This window comes from Priapulus caudatus, unplaced genomic scaffold (genome assembly GCF_000485595.1).
Source record: "Priapulus caudatus unplaced genomic scaffold, Priapulus_caudatus-5.0.1 Scaffold1, whole genome shotgun sequence".
Classification (NCBI taxonomy): Eukaryota; Metazoa; Priapulida; class Priapulimorpha; order Priapulimorphida; family Priapulidae; genus Priapulus; species Priapulus caudatus.
In genome coordinates this window covers 1,648,801-1,671,930 of record NW_014577062.1, presented here as the reverse complement: position 1 = coordinate 1,671,930, position 23,130 = coordinate 1,648,801, and the positions used below count along the sequence as shown (strand labels likewise).

Below are 23,130 nucleotides of genomic sequence, written 5' to 3'. Positions count from 1 at the left end.
AAGTATTACCAGATCCTGTCGGTACATGATAAGCCTAATATCTGCAGAGATTTAATTCTAGCGAAATGACGTGATCTGAACTTTTAACGCATGTAGATGAAAGTTGGTTGATTGAATATAAACCTCATGTGGCACTATTTACCTGAGACAGGCGCTTTGCCGGCTGGGCAGGAGATTGACCGACCGATAGTGGCTGGACTTGGGCATCCGGGGGCGGAACGCAGGGTTGCTAGAGGACAGCACTAGCGCTGCCCTGCTTATAATGCTTTCGTATCTCTTGTGCGCCTATACAGGAGTATAAATGAATAACCGGGAATTTGCGCGACTTGAGAATCTCCTTTCATTGTCTAAAAAATGCAATTCTGTAGATAGACTAATGAAACGCGAACTTTTACATCTGCACAACTTACTATTACATACTTATTATAATTGTAGTGAACTCATAAGTATTAACAGTTAACCAACCTCATTGGTAAGTAAGATTATTTATTATATTTATTTTTATATTGCGGTAATATTTTATTCTAAGTATAGAAGCAATAGTTAAGCTAGTTAACGTCATGCCCTCACCTGTAGCAGTCCGTGCGACCAGCCGAATGCGTTCATCGTTCTCTCAAGTGTCACGTGGACAAGCACTTTATGAATGACGTAATGCAACACGTTGTGCACACTTTCTAGAAACGTCATCTTGTCGCTGAAGTGCGTCGTACGATACATGCCGTGTGTCGGAGTGTAGGAAAGCACGAGCGGTGAGCCACCTTCTCCATAGAGTATTGTGTTCGTTGGGAAGGAATGCACAATAGCAAATGGCTTTCCAACGTAGTTTGCCAACAGCCGGCCGCACGCGTCCACGTGATCGATGATGACGTAATCAAAGCCGCCATCTTTGATTTTCCCGAGCAGACCGGGTTCCATAACTATCTGGTCGCAGAAACGCTTCTCGTTGTACGCGCTAATCGCCGTAAACATTGATAACCACTTGCCAAATTTCAGCAGATACCAGCGTCTCATTGCGTTCGTCTTAGTAGAGAGCGATGCGTTAAATGTCTGCTGACTCGCCTCGCAAGTAAGTGACGTCATGGCCGTCCCGCGCGAGGACCCGCACCACCTTCTCCATGATGAAGTTGTGACTCGATCGGGCGGGACCGGCCCATGTCTTGACAAGTATCTTGCCTCCGTCGACGACAGAAACAAACACGCACATCACAACGACGGCTGTTGCTTTTGTAGCAGATTCGCTTTTAGAATCGTGCATCGATGTGCAGTTTATTTTACGAGAGATGGCGCTAGCCGCGAGGACGATTCCAGGTAGGCGATCAAAGAGAAAGCAGAAAACCGTTACATTGGAGCCGTAGACCAGGATCGCGGCGTAGGCAGGGCGAGCAATGGAAGGAGAGGCAGGTGAAGNGAAAGAGAAAAGAGAGAGAAGTCTGGTGCGAGCAAGGAGGAAGGGAGAAGGATGGGGAGAAACTGGTGGGAGAAGGAGGAGGGGAAAAAGTGGAGAAGTCTGGTGGGAAGAAAGGAAAGAGAAGCTGGCTGGAGGAGGAGGGGGAGAAAGCTTGGTGGAGAAGGAGGAACTTCGGAACCAAGTCTTCTTCCCCTTCTCCTTTCTCACCAGCTTCTCCCTTCTCCCCTCCTTCCTCCCAGCTCCCTTCTCCCGCTGCATTTCTCCCCCTTTCGCTCGCCTACTCCACCAGCTTTTCTCCCCCTTCCTCCTTCTCCAGCTAGCTTCTCCTTTCTCCCTCCTCCTCCTTTCCACCAGCTTCCTTTCTCCCCTCCTTCTCCCCTTCCCTCCTTCTCCACTAACTTCTCCCCTCCTTCCCTTCTCAGCCAGCTTCTCCCTCTCCTCCACCACCTGTCTCCCTTCTCCCCCTCCTCCTTTCTCCACCAGCTTCTCCCCTCTTTCCTTCTCCACCACCTTCTCCCTTCTCCCCTCCTCCTTTTCTCCACCACCTTCTTCCTTCTCCCTCCCTTCCTCTACCACCTTCTCCTTCTCCCCTTTCCTCTCTTCTCCACTTAGCTTTCTCTCTTCCTCCTTCTTCCACCACATTCTCCCTTCTCCCTTCTCTTTTCTCCACCAGCTTTCTCCCCCACCTGTCCTTTTCTCCACCAGCTTCTTCCCCTTCTCCCCTTCCTCATTGTCTCCTACCCAGATTTCTCCCCCTCCTCCTTTCCACCCAGCTTCTCCCCTCTTCCTTCTCCACCACTTTCTCCCTTCTCCCCTTCCTCAATTTCTCTACCAGCTTCTATCCCCTCTCCTCCTTTTCCACCAGTCTTCTTCCCTCCTCCTTCTCACCGCTTCTCCCCTTTCCTTCTCACCACCTTCTCCCTTCTCCCCTTCCTCCTTTCTCCACCAGCTTCTCCCCTTCCTCCACAACCTTTCTCCCTTCTCCCCCTCCTCCTCCACCAGCTCCCTCCTCCCCCTCATTATCCCTTCTCCCTTCTCCCCCTCCTCCTCCACCCAGCTCCCTTCTCCCCTCTCCTTTTCTCCTTCTTCCTTGCTCCACCAGCCTCCTCCTTTTTCCACCTACGCTTCTCGCCCCTTCCTCCACCACCTCCCTTCTTTCCCCCTCCATCCCTTCTCCACCAGCTTCTACCCTCCTTCCTTCTGGCTATCACCTTCTTCTTTCTCCCCCCTCCTCTTCTCCACCAGTCTCCCCTCCTCCTTCTCACAGCTTCTTCCCTTTCTTCCCCTCCTCCTCCACCAGCTCCCTTTTCCCTCCTTCTTCCCCTTCCTCCTTACTCACCAGCTTCTCCGCCCTACTCCTTCTTCCACCAGCTTCTCCCCCTCCCCACACCTTCTCCCTTCTTCCCCCCTTCCTCATTCGCACCAGGCTTCTCCCCCTCCTCCTCGTTCTCCGCACCTTCTCCCTTCTGCCCCTCCTCCTTTCTCCCCTTCCTCTTTCTCCACCTCTTCTACCATTCTTCCCCTCCTCTTCTCTACACCTTCTCCCTTCTCCTTCCTCCTTCATCCACAGCCTCCTGCATTTTGTGGTCTGGATCGGTTTATGGGTTAACATAGTGCATGTGTGGGGCCATATGAGTGGCCAGCGATAGGCCACTGTGAAATGAAATTTGAAATGAAACCTCAAAATTCGAAATGTTTTTTCACAGTGGGCTATCGCTGCCATAGGACTTGGTACCCGGTCCCACTCTCAGCTTAGTTTAACTCGATGGGGTATTGAGGTCTGGGGAGTGTCAGTACCAGTCTATGCGCGATAGGCCACTGTTGAAAACATTTTCCATTCTTGTTTCATATTCATTTTCATTTTTTCATTTCATTTTCATTTTTTTTCATTTTTTATTTTGCATTTCATCTTTATTTCATTTTCATTTCATTTTTTAATTTTTTTCCATTTTTCATTTCAATTTCATTTTTATTTCCTTATGGCAGTCCTATGGCCACCATAGTTCAAAGCACTTTATCAATGAGATAAGGCAAACACGTTGCTGCACACGTTCTAGAAGAAAAAAAAAAAAAAAAAAAAAAAACCCCCGGGTTTCATCTTGTCGCTGAAGTGCTCGTGTACGATTAACATTTTGCCGTGTGTCGGAGTGTAGTGAAGAGCACGAGCGGGGAGGCCACCTTCTCCATAGAGTTACTGTGGTTCGTTGGGAAGGGAATTTGCACATAGCAAATGGCTTTCAACGTAGTTTGGCAACAAGCCGGCCGCACGCTCACGTGAATCGGATGATGACGTAAATCAAAGCCGCCATCTTTGATTTTCCCGCAGCAGGACCGCGGTTCCATAACTATTTTTTGGTCGCAGAAAGCGCTTCTCGTTGTACGCCGCTAAATCGCCGTTAAACATTGAGAAACCACTTGCCAAACTTCAGCAGATACCAGCGTCTCATTGCGTTCGTCTTAGTAGAGAGCGATGCGTTAAATGTTAGGATACTGTAGGTGCTCGACGCATCGTCTGCTGACTTCGGGGCCTCGCAAGTAAGTTGACGTCATGGCCGTTCCCCGCGACGAGCGTAGGAACCCGCCACCACCTTCTCCATGATGAAGTGCAGACTCGATCATGCGGGACCGGCCCATGTTCTTGACAAGTATCTTGCCTCCGTCGACGACAGAAACAAACACGCACATCACAACGACGGCTGTTGCTTTGCTTGGGAGACGCATTGCCAGCTTTTTGCACGTCCTCCGTAATATCTGACGGCGTGTGCGCAAATAGGTTCAAACGTACATGCTAAATAACACGTTGAATTGCGTAGGAGCCTATTTACCTGCCTAATAGCGCGACGATGTTCAAGAAAATGCGCGAACGTGTCCTTAGACTACGGAAGAAGAGCAAAGGGCGCATGTGTCTCATGAAGTGCGGTCAAGCAGACTGCTACCGACACTTGCCCTCGGGGTTAAAAGGGCACCGCTTCGTGTCACGGGAGATGATGACACTTTGTGTCAGGGACGGATTCTCGGATTTTGAACATAGAGGTGGCCGTTACAAGCGGGTCTGTCGAAAAGATTTGTAGAAGAAAAAATTAAGAGTACGCATTGCGGCGTTTGATGCACGTATGCTCATAAGAAATATTTTGTTTGACGAAAACGTTTCTTTCCCTTAAAGATTTTAGAGAAAGTCATTAAAAATACCAATACGATTTACAGTACATGAATAGTTTTATTGTTAGTAGGCATATTATTTGCATTGTGGAATAGGCAGAATATCAAGTGTGAACAGCATGAAATATCACTCGTCCTACACTTACGCAAACATGCATTTCAAAAACAATGTAGCCTACTTGGCGACGAGACATGTTTATTGGTGCATGGTATTAGCGTCCATGCAATCAACCCAGCTATTAGGTGTCTACGCGGTATGAGTCGATTCAGTCTATTCTCAACGTCATAATATGCCACCTGTAGTAAAATACGTGATTCATGTGTGATTTTATTTGTGTAATATATATATATCGGTTTTGTTAGAACATTTATTTCCTTCTTAGAACGCGCACGATGCTACTTCCAGACTTCACACTTTGCGAAAAAAAAATTCAGATACTCATGTTTTTAGAAATAGCTTTTGGTCCGCTGCCCAACTCCCGTCAAGAATTTTAGCCCTTAATGTACCTAGTGATAAAATAATATAGTAAGAGTAAACAGATTAATCACTTTTACGAACGCCTCTCTATGCTATATAATGTGTTAGCCACGAGCTTCCGGTTTTGCTCATTTGCGCGACGTATGTAACATTAAAATCAGTTCAGATATTAGTGAAATTAGTAGAAATAACTTCTTTCCCGTCACATCCTGCCCAGGAAAAAGCAATTAAAGTGCTGTTTTGTTTATTGTCGTTATACTTTTTATATCTCCATATAGGATTTGTAAAGGTATATACCTAATTGCACAGCAATGTAACTACGCGCTTATAATGTTTCTGATATCACGTCTCCGGCATCGACGAATGTCACGAGTGCTTATAGATATGCTTGCAATGAGAACTACGTAAGTTAGCCACGCAAAGAATGCAGCAATTACGAGCAGACAAGCAATAACATCTATGAGCCAATATTGTAGGAAGTTCAGTTCAGTGTAGGCAGGGGCTTGCTGGTCGGCATAGAGCATCGTGTAATTCACCCAGAATGACACGGTCTCATCAGGAGACATCGGCAGGCTGTGATGATACAGTTTCGAAAGCTGACGCACGCGTGCTGCATATCTGCGGAATTATTGAGGCTAGATGTAAACAACGATATAATTGCAAAGATACGTAAGATATGATACGACATCAAACTATTATTAAACTATTTATGATTGAATAAAAGAATTAGGACGACGGTTAACTTAATTAGTATTTGCGAGTATACTATTAGCTTTTATCGGTCTTGTAGTATAAAAGTAGTGTCGTTGGCCGATCTCTGTGCAATTCTTAGCAAGATAAAATACACGCTCGACAAACATATCTGTCTGAGATACCGTAATTATCGTACGCAATAGACTTACGCGTTATTCTCGACAACACGCCTAAGGGCGGATTGTAGGCTTGCTGTTGTTATAGTATGGAAGTCAATCATCTCGCCGATTCCTCTCTCTTGAGCCATGTGCGCGTTTCGAAACTGGTCGGCAAAGATCGGCATGACAACGACAGGGGTGGCGTGGCAAATCGCCTGCCATAATCCATTAATTCCACCGTGTGTGATAAAAGAAGCTACCTTGCTATGACCTGTGAAAAAATGCGTGATTTTTTCAATTGTTTTGTATACTATAAAGAGCACGTAAAATCTTGGCTCGTGTGCTATTGATAATACTAGTGACATACCTGCGTCTAAATTTTGTTTCGTTTATATTATTTCGTTAGTTCACTCCATTACCTAGTAGATCATTCTGCGGTGCCCATTCCAATGTGACAACGTTGGTTGGAAGTCCGGTCATGTTGAAGTTAGCGATAATAAATAGGTACGGTAGATTAGAGACAGCACCTAGAAGCGCAGTCTTAAAACGCTGGTTCTGAAAAACGGGGGGGGGGGGTGGAATAGAACAGCGCTATGCATATTACAACTTTTAAAATCTATTTGCGTTCAAGATTGAATTGCCGAAATAATGGCACCGTTAATGTCATCACCTCGCGTAGATAAAGCTCCCATTCATAGAGCATATTGGAGAAAGTCAAAAGTTAAAATTCCTGCGCGGTAATTACGCTATTTGCCTCAATGTGCCTGGCTGGCGATGGTGTGATAACTAAAGACACCCATTACGCATGCGCGGCCTTACCTCGTTCAAACCGCCCGGTCCGTGCAGGAGAGTACCGAATGACATGTATATCACTTTTCTATTAGTCCTCGCTAGCAAATCATCCAGTTTCTGCGAGAAAGGCAAATAAATAATGATCTTTACATCAGACTCAGTAGAATGATCCACATTATGCAGGCTTCAGGATTTTTGATTCTGAAGTCGACATTTCAACAGCAACATACCAATTAATCAAATATACCTCGTTGACGACACGCGCTGGGCGCTTGTGTAGGCTAGGGGCAGGAGATCTTACGCCGTAAGTCAGTGGGCTAATTTGATGCAATAACTTAGATATTTAATTGTGAGACGATATGCTCTTTCACTGTTTGTGAAAACTAGTGTATCTCACAAACAGCGGTGACGCCTAATCATCTCATATTTCATGGATGGGCAAACTGCGCTCCACAGAAATTGCCAGACATTACGTAGGAAACACAGCGTATGAAGCCAGTGTATCATAGGTGAGATAAGGTTCTAATATTCCACTTGACTATAGTTTATGCAAGCAAAATCTGCTATTCTGAGATCGAGTAGTCAACATCAACGTATCAGCCAATCAGATAGCTTGCTGACGATATTGTTGAATGCCTGTTAATTGTGTTGTGGCGACAAATCTACACCAGTGCCATTCCCCATTTTAAAGCAAGAATTAAAATATATCAAGAGTGAAATGTACGAAAAATTATCTACCATTATTTGTGTATCTGAGAGATATTACATCACACACTCGTTCCACTGAATTTTCTATCACTTGTGTAAAATAACCGTAGTCTGAAGACGAACAGTGATTCATGAAACCGCATTGTCTCGTGGAAGAGTGGTGGTCTTATTTGCATTCGGTAACCTACTCTCGAAATACATGCAGAAAGGTTTAAGATTCTGGATACACACTCGCTACTATTGTACCTGAGGCAGCGCTTTTACCGGCTGGCAGAGCTGACCACCAATATGCTGGACGTTGGGCATCGTAGGGCGTGGATGGTCAAACGCAGGGTTGCTAGAGCAAAGCACTAGCGCTGCCCTGTCTGTAATTCCTTCGTATCTCTCGTGCGACTAAAATGGTATAGATAACATTATTTACATGTATAAGCTGACACCGATTTGCTTTTCAGAAATGAATCATTTTAACGCAATTGACGCTGTAAGAGATTCCGTATGACTAGGTTAATTATACAAGTTTATCAGATTTTCGTTCAAAGTAGTTAATTCATATTTTTCGTGAATTTGTACAATTGGTGGGACGATCTTGTGATTAAATTAGAAGATTCGTCGCTAATGACAACTCTAAGGCTTATAATACAATATCATCTGGTTAACGTTATACTCTTGCCTGCAGCAAACCGTGCGACCAGCCGAATGCGTTCATCGATCTCTCAAGTGTGACGTGGACAAGCACTTTATCAATGACGTAATGCAACACGTTGTGCACACGTTCTAGAAACGTCATCTTGTCGCTGAAGTGCGCCGTACGATACACGCCGTGTGTCGGAGTGTAGGAGAGCACGAGTGGGGAGCCACCTTCTCCGTAGATTATCGTGTTCGATGGTAAGTTATGAACAATAGCGAATGGCTTGTTAACGTAGTTCGCCAGCAGGTGACCGACCGCGTCTGACTGATCAATGATGACGTAGTCGAATCCGCCATCTTTGATCTTGTGGAGAAGATCGGGTTCGGCCACTATGCGCTCACCAACGCGTCTCTCTGTTTTTGCATTTATCAGCATGAACAGTACAAACATATTGCCATATTCTACTAAATAGTTTCGCATCGCCTTCTTGTTTTCCTCTTCATGTAGGCCAGTCGTGTTGAACGTCAGCAGGTCGTAGCTGTCCGTCGATAGGAAGCCGCCGTTACGCGCCACCTCTCGCTCCTTAGACCCGAGCAAGAACGTGACGTCATGTCCATCGCGCGCGAGGATTTTAGCTATTTTGTCCATGATGATATGGTGACTGGACGGAGTTGTGCCAGCCCACGGCTTGATGAGTATCTTGCCTCCGTCGACGACAAAAACAAGCACGCACATCGCGATGACGGTGGCGGCTTTGCTTTGGAGACGCATCGCCAGCTCTTTGCGCTTTGTCTGACGGCGTGTGTGCGAATAATAAACAAGTGCCAGCTTAGAATAATGAGGAAGTTGAGCTTGACGTGTGAATGATCGTAAATAACGTGGCTTAACGATCGTGCTATACCCTTCAGGCGTCGCCAGGTTGTGATGTCACCTAATTGTGTTCAACCTCCAGACAATTCACTTCCACTAATGAACGAACACTCCAACAGCGTTTCACACCGCAAACGCCATATATATGCGCTGTATAATATGTTCGTGCAGCAATAAACCATCACACAGCCAAGACTGGTCGGCTTTTCTATCAAACGTGCTAAAGCATATATTTATCGAAACGTTCATTGCCTGCATTGCATACAATGTGGCTTAATTAGAATACTGCGAATTTCATCAAATGTGTGTTTATCTGTGGATTAAATCTCAACAACGTAGGTAGCGAATTATTATCATTATATTATATATTAATCACTATATCATTATCACTTTTTGGAACAAATTTTGACGATGTATACGAGTGATTCTACGTGCGATTGCTGCATAATTACGCTAGTTTGGCACACAAACAATGCAGCAACCACAAGCAGACAGGCAATAACATCTATGAGCCAATACTGTAAGAAATTCAGTTTAGTGCAATGCTATAGGACCGAATAAGACAGCAAATTTATAGAAACGGTTTCAAAAAAATTTAACACGCCATGCTTGCAGAATAAATTAAATTCCTCTACTATATTATATTGTGTTAATTAAGACAGCACTGTAAATCCCAAATTAGGTAAAGCGATTCGGGCTTTTGTATTCACATAATGTGGGCAAATTTAGCAGAGCGACTCTCGCAAAATGTTGTTGCTCACAACACGAATGCTCGTACAATGCTAACACATATACACATATCATTCACGCATCATGTCTTCTTATACCGAGTTTATTGTAAATAAAGAAACATTTACACTTTCAATATTGCTTTGTATTGAATAAGTAAAACTGATGGGTAAATTCAATTTTATCTCTGTTAACTGTCACTTGGTATCTCCCTAAAATATCTTTAACTAGAGCACTCGGAGAGCACAGACCTCCGCCAAGGCAGCTGAATTCTCTCAATGTAGAATTTTTATTAATTAATTAATTAATTAAGTGGAAAAATTTATTAATTAATTAATTAAATAATTAATTGGATCCGGATTAGTGCGAGCGTGCAGGTGGGGGAGGACTGTGGTTGCCCCTTAGCCTGTGTTTGCGTGTTTGTAAGTCTACAGCCAGCGCACCTAGCGGAAGTGAACTGAAACGTGCATGTTCACAAACAAACCAACCAACACTCAAACATTCGCCGGTGAAAACATAACCTCCGCCACGCCCCTGGCGGAGGTAAATATAAAACAGGGTCCTTTCATGTATAGATGGTAACATATAATAAGTAAAACTGATGTGTTATTCAATTTTACCTCTGTTAACTGTCACTTGGTATTTCCCTAAAATATCTTTAAATATAGAACAGGGTCCTTTCATGTATAGATGGTAACAAATAAGGGCGGTTCTCGCGATAGCTATGCAAGTTAGCCACGCAGAGATCGCAAGAACCACAAGCAGACATGCAGTTATATCGATGAGCCAATATTGTAAGAAGTTCAGTTCAGTGAAGGCAGGAGCTTGCTGGTCGGTATAGAGCATCGTGTAATTCACCCAGAATGACACGGTCTCATCAGAAGACATCGGCAGGCTGTGATGGTAGAGTTTCGAAAGCTGACGCATGCGGGCTGCATACCTGTAGAATTGTTGATGTTGTCTGGTATAAGCAACAATATTCTTCAAATTATCATATCAAACTACTAGGTAATATAAAGGGCTGAATTCTAAAATTTTAATAAGGTTTGATGAAATAAACTATAAAACTATAACTAATATGAATAAAGACGATTATACTCTTCTAGGCAGTGTCGTTTTTGTAGCAAGCAGTGCCTTTAACTGATGTCCGTGCAATTCTTAGCAAGATAAAATACACGCTCGGCAAACATATCTGTCTGCGTGGGATACCGTAATTATCGTACACAACAGACTTACGCGTTATTCTCGACAACACGCCTAAGGGCGGATTGTAGGCTTTCTGTTGTTATAGTATGGAAGTCAATCATCTCGCCGATTCCTCTCTCTTGAACCATGTGCGCGTTTCGAAACTGGTCGGCAAAGATCGGCATGACGACGACAGGGGTGGCGTGGCAAATCGCCTGCCATAGTCCATTAAGCCCACCATGTGTGAAAAATGCATCTATCTTGCTGTGAGCTGCAAAGAAAATCATAATCATGTATATACATTTCATGTTATTTTCCATATTCGTGTGTACTACTAATAACTGCGTGCGTTTGAATTCATTTCGTATATCCTCTTCTTTACCTAGTAGGTCATTCTGCGGTGCCCATTCTAATGTTACAACGTTGGTTGGAAGTCCGGTCATGTTGAAGTTTGCGATAATGAATAGGTACGGTAGATTAGAGACAGCTCCTAGAAGCGCAGTCTTAAAACGCTGGTTCTGAAAAATGAAAGAAACAAGCGCAGCGCCATACTAGCTCTACAAACGTAGCGCATTGCGCCACAGTATGGCCATAGCAGTATATGATTGTAATGGATGCAATTTATGTAGCCTACCCGACAACACTGCAGCCAGTGGTGCAAGAACAAAGTCACTATCCGGTAAAATAGAAGTGCCCGCAACTACCGGCAACTGTTAGAAAAACTCGCGCGTACGTTTTCGTAATATTCACAACAGAACGTCACATTAATGTGAGTGAGTTAAGCAATGAGAGAGGTATGCTGTGATCGTCCTCACTAAAAAAATAATCGACGATGAACCTATAGTTTGTCTCGGAGGCGCAGCAGGGACCCGTTGTCAGAAACAAAATTAGTCTTAACATTATCGACTCGTAAACGGTTGACAGAAATATCATAAAGTTACGAGGACGAAAAATCCTCGCACATTTCTTCGCATTAGCATTAACTTTAGCATTAACTTTGCTATGTTTCTGTTAACGGCCCCCAGGCTGTTAATGTGTCTAATCATACACAGCGCATGCGCGGCCTTACCTCGTCAATACCGCCCGGTCCGTGGATGAGAGTACCGAATGACATGTATATGACTTTTTTGGCGCTCTTCGCTAGTAAGTGATCCAGTTTCTGTGAGAACGATAAACTTATTACTACAATGCTCATACATCAATTACCGTAGAAGTATTCAGATCCTGTCGGTACAGAAACTAATTCTCAGAATTTAATCTAGCGAAATGACGTGATCTGAACCTTTACCATGCTTACATGTAGAGAAGTTGTGATTAATATAAACTCATGGCACTATTTTACCTGAGGCAGCGCTTTTGCCGGCTGGCAGAGATGACCACCGATATGCTGGACGTTGGGCATCGTGGGGCGTGGATGGTCGAACGCAGGGTTGCTAGAGGACAGCACTAGCGCTGCCCTGCTTATAATGCTTTCGTATCTCTCGTGCGCCTATACAGGAGTATAAATGAATAATCGGGAATTTGCGCGACTTGAGAATCTCCTTTCATTGTCAAAAAAATGCGATTCTGTAGATAGACTAATGAAACGCGAACTTTTACATCTGCACAACTTACTATTACATACTTATTATAATTGTAGTGAACTCATAAGTGTTAATAGTTAACCAACCTCATTGGTAAGTAAGATTATTTATTATATTTATTTTTATATTGCGGTAATAGTTTATTCTAAGGATAGAAGCAATAGTTAAGCTAGTTAACGTCATGCCCTCACCTGTAGCAGTCCATGCGACCAGCCGAATGCGTTCATCGTTCTCTCAAGTGTGACGTGGACAAACATCTTTTCAATGACGTAATGCAACACGTTGTGCACACGTTCTAGAAACGTCATCTTGTCGCTGAAGTACGTCGCACGATACACGCCGTGTGTCGGAGTGTAGGAGAGCACGAGCGGGGAGCCACCCTCTCCATAGATTATTGTGTTCGATGGGAAGGAATGTAAAATAGCGAATGGCTTTCCAACGTAGTTCGCCAACAGCCGGCCGCACGCGTCCACGTGATCGATGATGACGTAATCGAAGCCGCCATCTTTGATTTTCCCGAGCAGACCGGGCTCCGCAGTTATCAAGTCGCAGAAGCGCTTCTCGCTATAACTGTTGACCAAAGTGAACAGCGAGAACCATTCGCCGAACTTTAGCAGATAGTCACGCATAAGCTTCTCGTCATCCTCCGTGACGGATCCCGTCGTGTTGAACGTCAGCAGATCGTCGCTGTGCGTCGACAGGAAGCCGTCGCCCAGCGCCACATCTCTCTCCACAGAGCCGAGCAATAACTTGACGTCGTGCCCGTCCAGCGCGAGAATGCGCGCTATTTTATCCATCAAGAAAAGGTGACTGGAACGAGTGCCGGCGCCCCACGGCTTGACGAGTATCTTGCCTCCGTCGACGACAGAAACAAGCACGCACATCGCGATGACGGCGGCGGCTTTGCTTTGAAAACGCATCGCCAGCTCTTTTCACAGTTTCCTTAATACGAAACGGTGTTTGCGCGAGTAGAGTCAAAGGTGCAGGCCAAATATCCCGTTGATGTCGCGTAACCTGTTAAATAACGAAATGTAAATATAATAAAATGATCTAGATATTAGTTGCAGTTCAGGCACCCTTGCAATGACGATGACCTGGGAAATGCGCGCACCTGTGTTCTAGAACGCGGAAGAAAAGATACATAGGTGTGCATGGCAGCGCGATTGTGCGACACTTCTACCTACAGGTGCCCTCGGGCTTAAACGACACCGATTCGTGTCATCGGACATTGTGACACTTCGTGTCGGTGGCGGATCTAGGATTTTGAACATTGGGGTGGCCGTTGCGAGCGGGGTTGAGAAGGAAAGATTTTTAGCGAGAAACTAGAATACGATGGCGACTTTTGAGGCACGTATACCTGATAACAACAAATCTGTTCGGAAGAGAAGAAAATATAAAAACGTAACGTTAGAGGAAGTGATTAAACAAAGCTACACGATTTACAGTATATCGGTAATTTTATTATTAGAATCTGTTGCATAGCGGAATAAGCGCATTTTCAGGTATTAATAAACAGCATGAAATTTTACTCGTCGCCACACCTACGCAAACATGACTTTCAATTAGCAATTTACCATTCAGCAATTTTAAGTAATTTAGCCTACTTGGCGACGAGACGTGTTAATTTCTGGTGAACGCTTCTACGCAATCAATTCATCTACCATGTGTCTACGCGGTATAAGCCGATATGGCTTACTCGCAATCGTTATATATATCTGCCATTATGGTAGAATACGTATACGTGATTCATGCGTGATTTGTGCGGGATTCATGCGCCTTATCTCTGTTGCAGGTTCTCTGTGTTGCGCATGGTAGACATTGCACATGTATAAGAGCGCGTAAAATTTCATCCTAACGATTACTGTAAAATGCGTATCATGTAGCTGGCAACAATTTTGTGTGAAGTTTGATGTGATTTAGCATAAATAAAGCGTTCTCACTGAAACAAATGTTCTTGTGCCGTGCCTTGCCAGACATGCAGCTATCTGTGGACGCCATCTATTGGCGAATACCGCCTATAGGGAGATAGCTAATGCCCGGCGGCGAAATTTTTTTTCCCACGAGAGTTCCGGACCCACCACAGATAGTGTTTTGTAATATATGGTGCGTATATAAGACAGACCTGGTTGAATTATAGTTAGTGTTAGGGTTAGGGTTAGGGTTCGGGTTAGGTTTAGGGTTAGGTTAAAGTTGTATAAACTTTTACATTGTTGCTTTGAGGAAGTCGAGTGAATGGAGTGCGCTGATTGGCTGGGGTCCGGAACTCTCGTGGGAAAAAAAATTCCGCTGCCCGGCGCACACGTGAGTGAGTTATTTTACTGAAGTAAAATTACGCATGAGTCATTTTACTCACGTGTGCGGCGGATTTTTGTTGAGTAATTTGACTCATGCGTCAATTTACAATTTCTCGTTAGCAAGCGAGGAAATAAAATGGACGCGTGTCGTTGCTGCAGAAAGGTGAATTGCTTAAATTCTCGGAATATTGCCAAGGGTCGCCGTTGTAAACACAGCATATATAAGTGATATGACATCGTACGTAAAAATATGCCGTACATTTTGAAGGGGCTCTCATGCAAATGTTATGACCTATTAAACTTATGATGTTAACTTATTGTTTCACATTTGTTCATATATTGTATATTTCAGCGGCATAACTTCTTCCATTATTGTGGGGGGAAACGCGTATAACGGAGAGGAGACTTTTGATACTGCATATAGAGTTTATGTCAGAATCTAGGAATAAATTCGAACATCTTATGCACGGTTAACCAACAAACAAGCGAATTCGTATATACTGCTGACGCTAGGATACATAAATTGTAAGTTATTTATCTAAACATACAAATATTGGTATTTTATTAAAAAGGTGAAATATATCTGTTTTATTGTTTGAACGTTTATGGAAGAACAAAAACATTTGACGAAACTGCTATTCTTTTTTGTATGGATTTAATACTCGGTGGAGGCACCGCGTATATTTATGAAGTAATTAACATGCTAAAATTAAGCACCAACTCTCAGGCATCTTTCAAACAATTAAACTGACAAGTAAATGTTTTCAAATATACAATTTAACGAGGTTTACGGGAATCTTTTCGCAGGGCGGCGCCACCATCCAATCGATTAACACAATTTAGAGCGAAAGTAGTCTTACTTCAGGCACGTACACGCGCATACATACACCCAAAAGGACGCGCGCACGTATACACACAGATCAATGAATATTATTTATTTGTTCATTCATTCGTTTATTTATTTGTTTTATTAGCATTCTAAATAAAATAACGCGAACAAAGGGTCGCGAAACAATTGTCACACAGCATTTTGTCATGTCTATACTAATTAAATGTCATAATTATGGCCCCGAGATAGCTTTTATTTATCTATTATGAGTCTATTCGATATTGAAAATGGCACATTTAAAATTATATTATCCAGCTAAATGTAGCTCTCGTTTCCTTATTACTATAATTTTTGTATAAACAAAGAGGCCTATCAAATCAACCGATATTCTCTGACAAATAAATTCGTCCACCTTATTTTACATGCATCATCAACAATCACGGTCTTCTATATTAAATTAATTGTTGAAAATTCGACATGTTAATCAAACATATTATTTAAACTGTTGCTATTAAAAGTCAGATGTTTCTATAATTATCATTAAAATAGCTTTCTGACTGTTACATGGTATAGCCAACCTCTATTGAAGTCTAATATCGTATTATATTCAGTCAAGTGGTGGGCGTGGTATGAACGGATGTTCGAGGAGCCGAGTCCACTAACCGTGATGATTCTACATCTTCTCATTCCATCTGTGCAACGTCATTTCCTACCACCGTGGGGACGTCACGTGGTCAGACGATTAACACTGTTTCGTTAACCAAAACAAGTCCGATAAGGGAAGAGATGATGCCACCCTGGATGTTTGTGGCACGCAGCGGCACCTCGTCTCTCTTGAAAATAATAGCTAAACTACCTTAAGCTAAAACTGACCGCGCGGAATGCATTTTAGTCGCGATACGTGCTACCGCCACAGAGAGGATCACGTGGATATAGCTTACAGCAAACGGCTGTTCTGTCGGCTCACCAAAGCTAACCAAACACGACGAGCAGAAGTGATACAACAGACGTGATTCTACCCGACCCGCCAGGCGTGACAAATATTCTTGGGCGCATTGAACGGCACGTTTCTTATTTTTCCCGAACAACGATAGCAACCAAACTGGCAAATTTACGCCCGACTTGACAAAAGCCAAACGGATCCCATTCCCATGCTAGTTTCTTCATGGATAGCGACCGACGGCAAGTAAACAACGCCTCTAAGAATGTGCGTGATTCGTTACTTATATACTATTGGACTATACGTCTCAGTGAAAAATTCCTGCGTTCTGTTTATCTGCCTTCTTGGTTATCAATGTGCCTGGCTGCTCGCTTGTCTAGCAAAGTTTTAACATACTGAAGTGAAGATGTTAAACTAAATCAATATTAAATAAATGAAACGTTAATAAGAATGTCAAATTTTCGTACTACATTATATACATAATTTATTTATTGAAATAACAACCATCTGCTATATATTACATAAAATACAGATTATCATCGTAAAAGCGTACATTCGCGAAAAATGTGTCTGCACCGAATGACATCAGCGGTGCGATAGCATGCAATGTAGCATGAAACAAATAATTGAGTTGTTTGCATTTAGCGGACCAGTTTAGATTTCTTTGAGCTGCACGCACGCAACCCAGTTGTTCTTTTTAAATCTCGGATGCTTATGTTTTCTAGTGATAGTACAAACCGATTTTCATTCTCATCAGACAATCTGCGAACGTGACCGCATAGCTGCCAAGGTTTCGATTCACATAATATATCATTAAATATTATTTTTTATAACCATTTTGTATTCTAGTAGAAATAATCGATTAGGATATTAACGATACTGCATCGAATCTAAACGTGTCCCACTTGTGAAACATAACAAAACACGCACGAACCTGACTGAATATTATAGCATTCATTCAAGCGATTATATGACACAGAGAAATCCTCCTGCTCACGTGACCCCTATAGGATTACGTAAATTACACGACGCGTCAAAATCACGGTTGTTGTTGTTTTTTACAAAAAAAGGCATTCTTAATAATAATAGCATTTCTGGACGATTAAAGAGAACTACAATGTATAAATATACCGGCGAATCATACGCCGCCGTTGACCTTATAAAATCAAATGTCATTATCCAACTGGTACCACTAATAGTATATTGTCTCCATGATACTTGTGGTGGCAGCACTATTCTCTTCGATTACTAAAAGCTAATGATATCATAACGAGGAACACCCAGACAAGTCTGTAGTAAATATCGCGTGATACGCCTCCAAATTGCCAGACACAGCTATGAAATAAGGAGGAACGCAATCAGATGAACGCTGTAGTTTTTATACGCTGGTATAGGGTGCCTGCTGGCTCAGCGGCATCGGGAGAACAGGGAAAAATCCCGAAAACGTTTTAGTCGGTTGTAGAAGAAGCGAGAGACGGTACAAGCGTGTGGCGAAATGGCAAGGTTCTTAGATGGTATAACCCCGGCGGTCCCTGCAATTTACAAGGGCCTGAACGTACCACGGCAAGTCACAGGTGAACCACTAATCAAATCGGAGATTTCGTATAGCCCTTGTGTAACAACATTAAAATATTTAACTCCAATTTGCATTTCTGTATTATATATATAATAAATAACCATGTCTGTATCGCTCTAGGTGCCGTGTGAACGTCGGATCACATAATACAACTATAGTAGCATACACAAGTTTACAATTTATATAATTATTAATAATATAATTGATTATAACTACGAAAAAATGTCATGTGGAAATTGGCAATAATAATTATGTGATTTATCAGCTATTGTTTCGTTTAATTAGATTCTTACGATATATATTTGTCATGAAATTGATTAACGTTGAAGTGGTTACTTACAAACTATATAAATGTTGCAACGCTTCCCGTTATACTGTGAGTATATAATGTTAGGCTTAATATTATACACAAGACATAACAATATCAGATGTATAGAATTACTACACAAGTTAAAGATGTGGGACATGGTAAAGCTGCAATAATAAATATCTTGTTTAGTGGGTGTCACTAACTTAGCACTATAGACACGCCCATGTTACAAGAATTAAATAAATCTATAGAATTATCAATGTAAGAGATTATAGTTGTATCGAGAGTGAATAAAAACAACGAATATTATATATTTGTTTTTGTATGATTGGCTGGTATTCCTGGTTGTATGATTCTACATATTTTCTGTATGTACATATAACTTTCGTGGCATATCTACTTTGAACTTGTCTCTTTAACTGTTTGCAATTCCACATAAATCTTATTGTAATAGAAGCGCTATATATAGCAGGCATAATTGTCCGACGTTATTACAAGCACACGTGTGCATTTTCCTGCCTTTTTAAATATGGCGTTAATATTTCATTTCATCTGGGGAATAAATTTAGATAGTACTCATCAATTTAAATAAGTGCAATATGACTGTCCTTTAAGTCTTCAATTGTTATATGGCTTACATTAAATGCTACATGTCGTATTCGTGGAAAAAAAACCTCGTCGATTCGCCAGTTCGTGATTTCTAATAAGCATATAAAGTGCGTTAAACGTTTAAGTGTTGAATATTTTGAAAATCGTACACAACAAGAACAAGACAACAAATCAGCTTCGTATTCTGGCCTGACTCGCGATGACACTCGCCTTTGTTAATTTGCATGCGTCTTCCGCGTGCACGTCAGAGCATCGCCTACTATGCCAGCACAGTCGATCGCGCGTAAAGCTACCGACTTTATGTTGGCGAATTGGCGGGTTGGACCAACATCCCAATTCGCCAACTTCGAGTTAGCGAAAATAGAACATGTTCTAATCTCCCAACTAGTTGCTATCGATCGGTTGGTCGCGCAACGTTTGCGTTTGCCGATTGTCAGTTGTATAGTTGGGAAGTTGGTCCAATTCGCCAATTCGCCAAAACAAAGTCGGTAGTGTAAACAGCTAGTGTAGTAAACCCAGTAGTGTAAGTTAAGGCCTGCCGGAGTTTACTCGCAGAAGTAGTCGTCCACCTCCTTCGTGCATTCCTTGCACTTGACGAAGCAGCACCAGTAGAACTTGCAGTGACAGCGTTCGACCACTGTTCGCCGCTTGATGGCGTGACCGCGGCCGCAGCACATCAACTCGCAGCCGTCGATGGCTTTAGAGGTCTTGTTGCAACGCCGCCCCTGCGTTCCAAGCGAACCTGTCGGCAATAATAGTTCATAATCACACGCGTGAAATGCATGCGTGCCTTGCCGTGCAGAAGGGCGTTAATCATTTTCAGGTTTAATTTACTTAGCTAAATGTTTAGCATAAGCAATAATGTAATTTTGCTAAAAAAATTCGACTTCCGAAATACTGAAAATGTACTCAATTTAAAATGAACCGAATCATAAACGAACTCGTCATAAACATCCCTTGACATCTCTTTAAAGCTACGACCCACGTGGGTTTCTTTCTGTTGCGACATGTAATTAATTGATTTTTAAACAAATTACAAAATAATGCGATATAAACTGTTTAGCTGTTAAGCAACAATTAGGCAACTGTTTAAAAAGTTTAGGCGTTAAAAATGGCAAATTACGGGGGCGTTTCGCCACTTATTAACAATGCTCAAGATAATTTACACGGATTTGCTAGTGATTCCATTATTGCGCGACATTACAATATATAATATAGCGTTTCTATATTACAATGCATAGCGTATTAAACCGTTACATATTTTATTTTTTATAAAAGGCACGCTGCTGGGTAGAGCTAGTTTCATTGTTCTGCACATGTTTGTAGTAGGGTTACGTCGCCACAATCCGGAACCGTACCCTTGGCCTAACTCATAACTTCCGTCGCATATATTGAGCGTCCATACGGAAATTAAGACGTAGAATTCCGGTAACTACGAGAGCAGCCAATCGAGTTGCTGCCTATACGACGATATATACCCTACATAACCGTCACGTCGAGGAAAAAAAGCGATGCCAGGTTTGTTTCGGGGAACAATGGCTGCGCCGACGCGCGTCGATGTGTAAATCACGTGTGAAAAGGCGCCCAGTGGCCATACTGCGGTCTGTACGAGCGTGCTGTACTTACCTATACTCGGGTTTGGCTCGCAGAAGTCAGGCGACGATTCGAGGTATACGAGGTCGTGGTCGGTGTGTGGCTTGAAGTGAGGGTTGAGAGGGGCGAGTACGCGACGACTGCCTCTCTCCCTCTCCTGCACCTATACAAACACAATAACAGCCGACCGGATGACATATATACACACACACACACACACACACACACACACACACACACACACACACACACACACACACACAACACACACACACACACACACAACACACACACACACACACACACACGCATATATATATATTTAATTATTTATTTATATATTTATCGTAGTACGCGCGTCAGCTATATGGAAGGTGGCATATACCGTCAGCTATACAAGGCGCATAAATGGAAAGAACACGTTTTGGTTCGAAGCGCGGTATAGGGCCATCGGACATGCAGCATCTTGCGCACACTCCAGAAGATATAAAATGAAAGAAAATTATAGAAGAGCACGCGCGAAAGCGAGAGAGAGAGAAGAGAGAAAGAGGAGAGAGAGAGGACCGTAGAACGAGAGCGAGACAGAGAACAAGGGATTAGAGATGAGAGAGGAGAAGAGAGAGAGAGAGAGAGAGAGAGAGAGATGAGAGAGATGACGAGAGAGAGAGAGAGAGAGAGAGAGATATCAAGAGGGCAAGAGAGAGAGAGAGAGAGAGCAGAGAGAGAGAGAGACGAGAGAGAGAAGAGGAGAGAGAGAGAAGAGAGAGACGGAGGAAGAGAGAGAGAGAGAGAGAGAGAGAGAGAGAAAGAGAAAATAGAAGGGAAAAAGAAAGAGAGATTACCAACCTCTGTGGCTCCGTCGAACTTCTCTTTGAGTAGGAAGCCCACCTCCCTGAACGTGGGCATGGCTCGCCAGCATGTCTTCAGCTCACAGGATCCGCTCACGCCGTGGCATTTACACTCCACCTCCATGTTCTCCTCCACCGTCTGCAACACGGAGAATGCACGAGCGCGTGAGTACAGACAGAGCGCCATGTAGCAGAACGCTTGCTATTCGCCATGCAGGCATCAATGCGGATAGTCTCATCTATGTCTCTCGTTAGCGCTTTTTTATTGGATCTTACGAGTCTAACGCAGACCGATCCTGGGAGTCTCTGCAACGATCTTGCCACTACCTTCATGCCGCGTAAGAAACACGCGATGAGTTTTATTTGATCGAGTTTTAACCCATCCCACCGCCAGATTAATCCATGTACCCGTATTCCTAACCCTAAACGAGTGATTCCTAGTCATATCTAGGACCAGAATGTTGGTTTCTCTGTTCCGGAGCAGCGTCTCTCTCGCCGTTATCCTGTACAACTGAATACTCTATGCTATAACGTTGAGTCAAACCTTTAAAGTGAGTCAAACCCTGAGTCAAAAATTAACATTGCCTTTTTCTCATAGACCGTTGAACGACATTGGTAAAGTTACGAGTTCCTCACACGCAGTGTATAGAGATCCGATCAATGAGAAAAATCAACAGATTAACACTAATTTTCAGACTTATTTGGTTTGTTGGTCGTCAGTCATGTTTTTGCGATCTTCGGCTATTGCAAGGCGCATGCTAGGGGTACGTGACAGCAAACGTCGCAATTCCCTGTACATTTTACCAGTGGACTTTTCCCCATAGTGACTATAGCGCCACCTCGGCTTCTTAAAGCGAGGATTTCTCATGTTTTTAACAACCGTTTTCATATTTTCTCAACTCTCTCTCTCTCTCTCTGCCTTCTCATAGGTAGTTTCTGATGCCTGGTTTTGAATACGTATATAGCAGAATAATACACCGCGTTGTAGGCAGGCGCCACCTGACGACGCTAAGCGGAATGACGACGCGTTATCGCATCCATCTAGGGTCAGTCATGCAGCAGGCCGACAAAAACATTTGTCGATAATCGAGCAAATCACGGCGTACGGCGTTCCTTACTGATGATGGGCGAACAATCGGCACCCTCTCACCAATCCGCGTGTGTTTGGAAATATTTATTTATATGTTTAATCGGATAGGCGATTAAGTGGTTTGCGATAGAGTCCCGATATAAACAGTTTATGCTAGGCGTCGAGCGTTGGCGTCTGCGCGTAGCACATCATGCCTCCAGCCCGCCGCTGCGGCAGCCGATAACACGACATTAGTTGCAAACCACACACTGCCAGACGTGCCGCACGGCCCTTGCCTCGTAAATAGTGCATGCCTATGTGTGCGCGCGTACGTGCATACGTGCACGCACGTATGTGTGCGCGCGTGCAATCACCTCGAGCCCGTGACATCACAATATGAAACGTCATCGTGGTGACATTATCCGTGGGGTACAGGGTGGCGCTGCGGACGCTCCCATCGCTATTAAGCAGCTGTTTCGATTGAGGCTACCCAACCTATCGCGACGATTTTCTCGCCAGGTGCGTCCGTATCTCGAATCGGTTAGAGTAATTATATACCTGTAACAGCGGTTGTACGCAAGGGCGTCTTACTACTACCACCCGAAATAACTACAATAGACACGTACGAAGATACAGTAAACAGTCGGTAATCACTGTATATATATAATTAC

General features: G+C 43.3%; 4 protein-coding genes across 5 annotated transcripts in view; all 4 read right to left on the bottom strand.

Annotated features, from left to right (window-relative positions):
- Positions 1 to 477, bottom strand: part of LOC106810670 (2-hydroxyacylsphingosine 1-beta-galactosyltransferase-like) — a 27,680-nt gene extending 27,203 nt beyond the window's left edge. Inside the window, exon 1 of the mRNA XM_014814137.1 lies at positions 226 to 477. The gene's annotated coding sequence lies outside the window, so the exon portion shown is untranslated. The remainder of the gene's footprint in view (positions 1 to 225) is intronic.
- Positions 1 to 1,211, bottom strand: part of LOC106810536 (UDP-glucuronosyltransferase 2B31-like) — a 10,152-nt gene extending 8,941 nt beyond the window's left edge. Inside the window, exon 1 of one of the 2 annotated variants that reach the window (XM_014813952.1) lies at positions 571 to 1,211. In XM_014813952.1, coding sequence (XP_014669438.1) covers positions 571 to 1,080 — 510 coding nt within the window. In that variant the 5' untranslated portion in view covers positions 1,081 to 1,211. The remainder of the gene's footprint in view (positions 1 to 570) is intronic. The other variant, XM_014814034.1, reaches the window with a different exon arrangement.
- A 3,394-nt stretch (positions 1,212 to 4,605) lies between these two features.
- On the bottom strand, positions 4,606 to 14,468 carry LOC106809051. The gene is made up of 12 exons (XM_014812031.1): positions 12,583 to 14,468; positions 12,151 to 12,297; positions 11,878 to 11,967; positions 11,191 to 11,326; positions 10,860 to 11,079; positions 10,231 to 10,563; positions 8,067 to 8,949; positions 7,643 to 7,789; positions 6,716 to 6,805; positions 6,316 to 6,451; positions 5,948 to 6,167; positions 4,606 to 5,663 (listed from the first exon to the last, which is right to left on the bottom strand). Exons 1-12 carry the CDS (start codon positions 13,309 to 13,311, stop codon positions 5,363 to 5,365), a joined length of 3,432 nt encoding a protein of 1,143 aa, XP_014667517.1. The 5' UTR covers positions 13,312 to 14,468; the 3' UTR covers positions 4,606 to 5,362.
- A 2,439-nt stretch (positions 14,469 to 16,907) lies between these two features.
- LOC106810310 (protein Wnt-4-like) overlaps positions 16,908 to 23,130 on the bottom strand; it is a 48,090-nt gene continuing 41,867 nt past the window's right edge. Inside the window, 4 exon segments of the mRNA XM_014813653.1 lie at positions 16,908 to 19,691; positions 20,576 to 20,705; positions 21,389 to 21,517; positions 22,730 to 22,750. Of these exon segments, the coding sequence (XP_014669139.1) occupies positions 19,495 to 19,691; positions 20,576 to 20,705; positions 21,389 to 21,517; positions 22,730 to 22,750 (477 nt within the window). The 3' untranslated portion in view covers positions 16,908 to 19,494.

Excerpts from the sequence above, each read along its gene's own strand:
- LOC106809051 (XM_014812031.1), bottom strand. The coding sequence starts at position 13,311 with ATGCGTTTTCAAAGCAAAGCCGCCGCCGTCATCGCGATGTGCGTGCTT. Across the intron at positions 11,968-12,150 it reads CGGCAAAAGCGCTGCCTCAG|AAACTGGATCACTTACTAGC; the intron begins GTAAAATAGTGC and ends TCGTTCTCACAG. Across the intron at positions 11,080-11,190 it reads ACCGCAGAATGACCTACTAG|CTCACAGCAAGATAGATGCA; the intron begins GTAAAGAAGAGG and ends TTTTCTTTGCAG.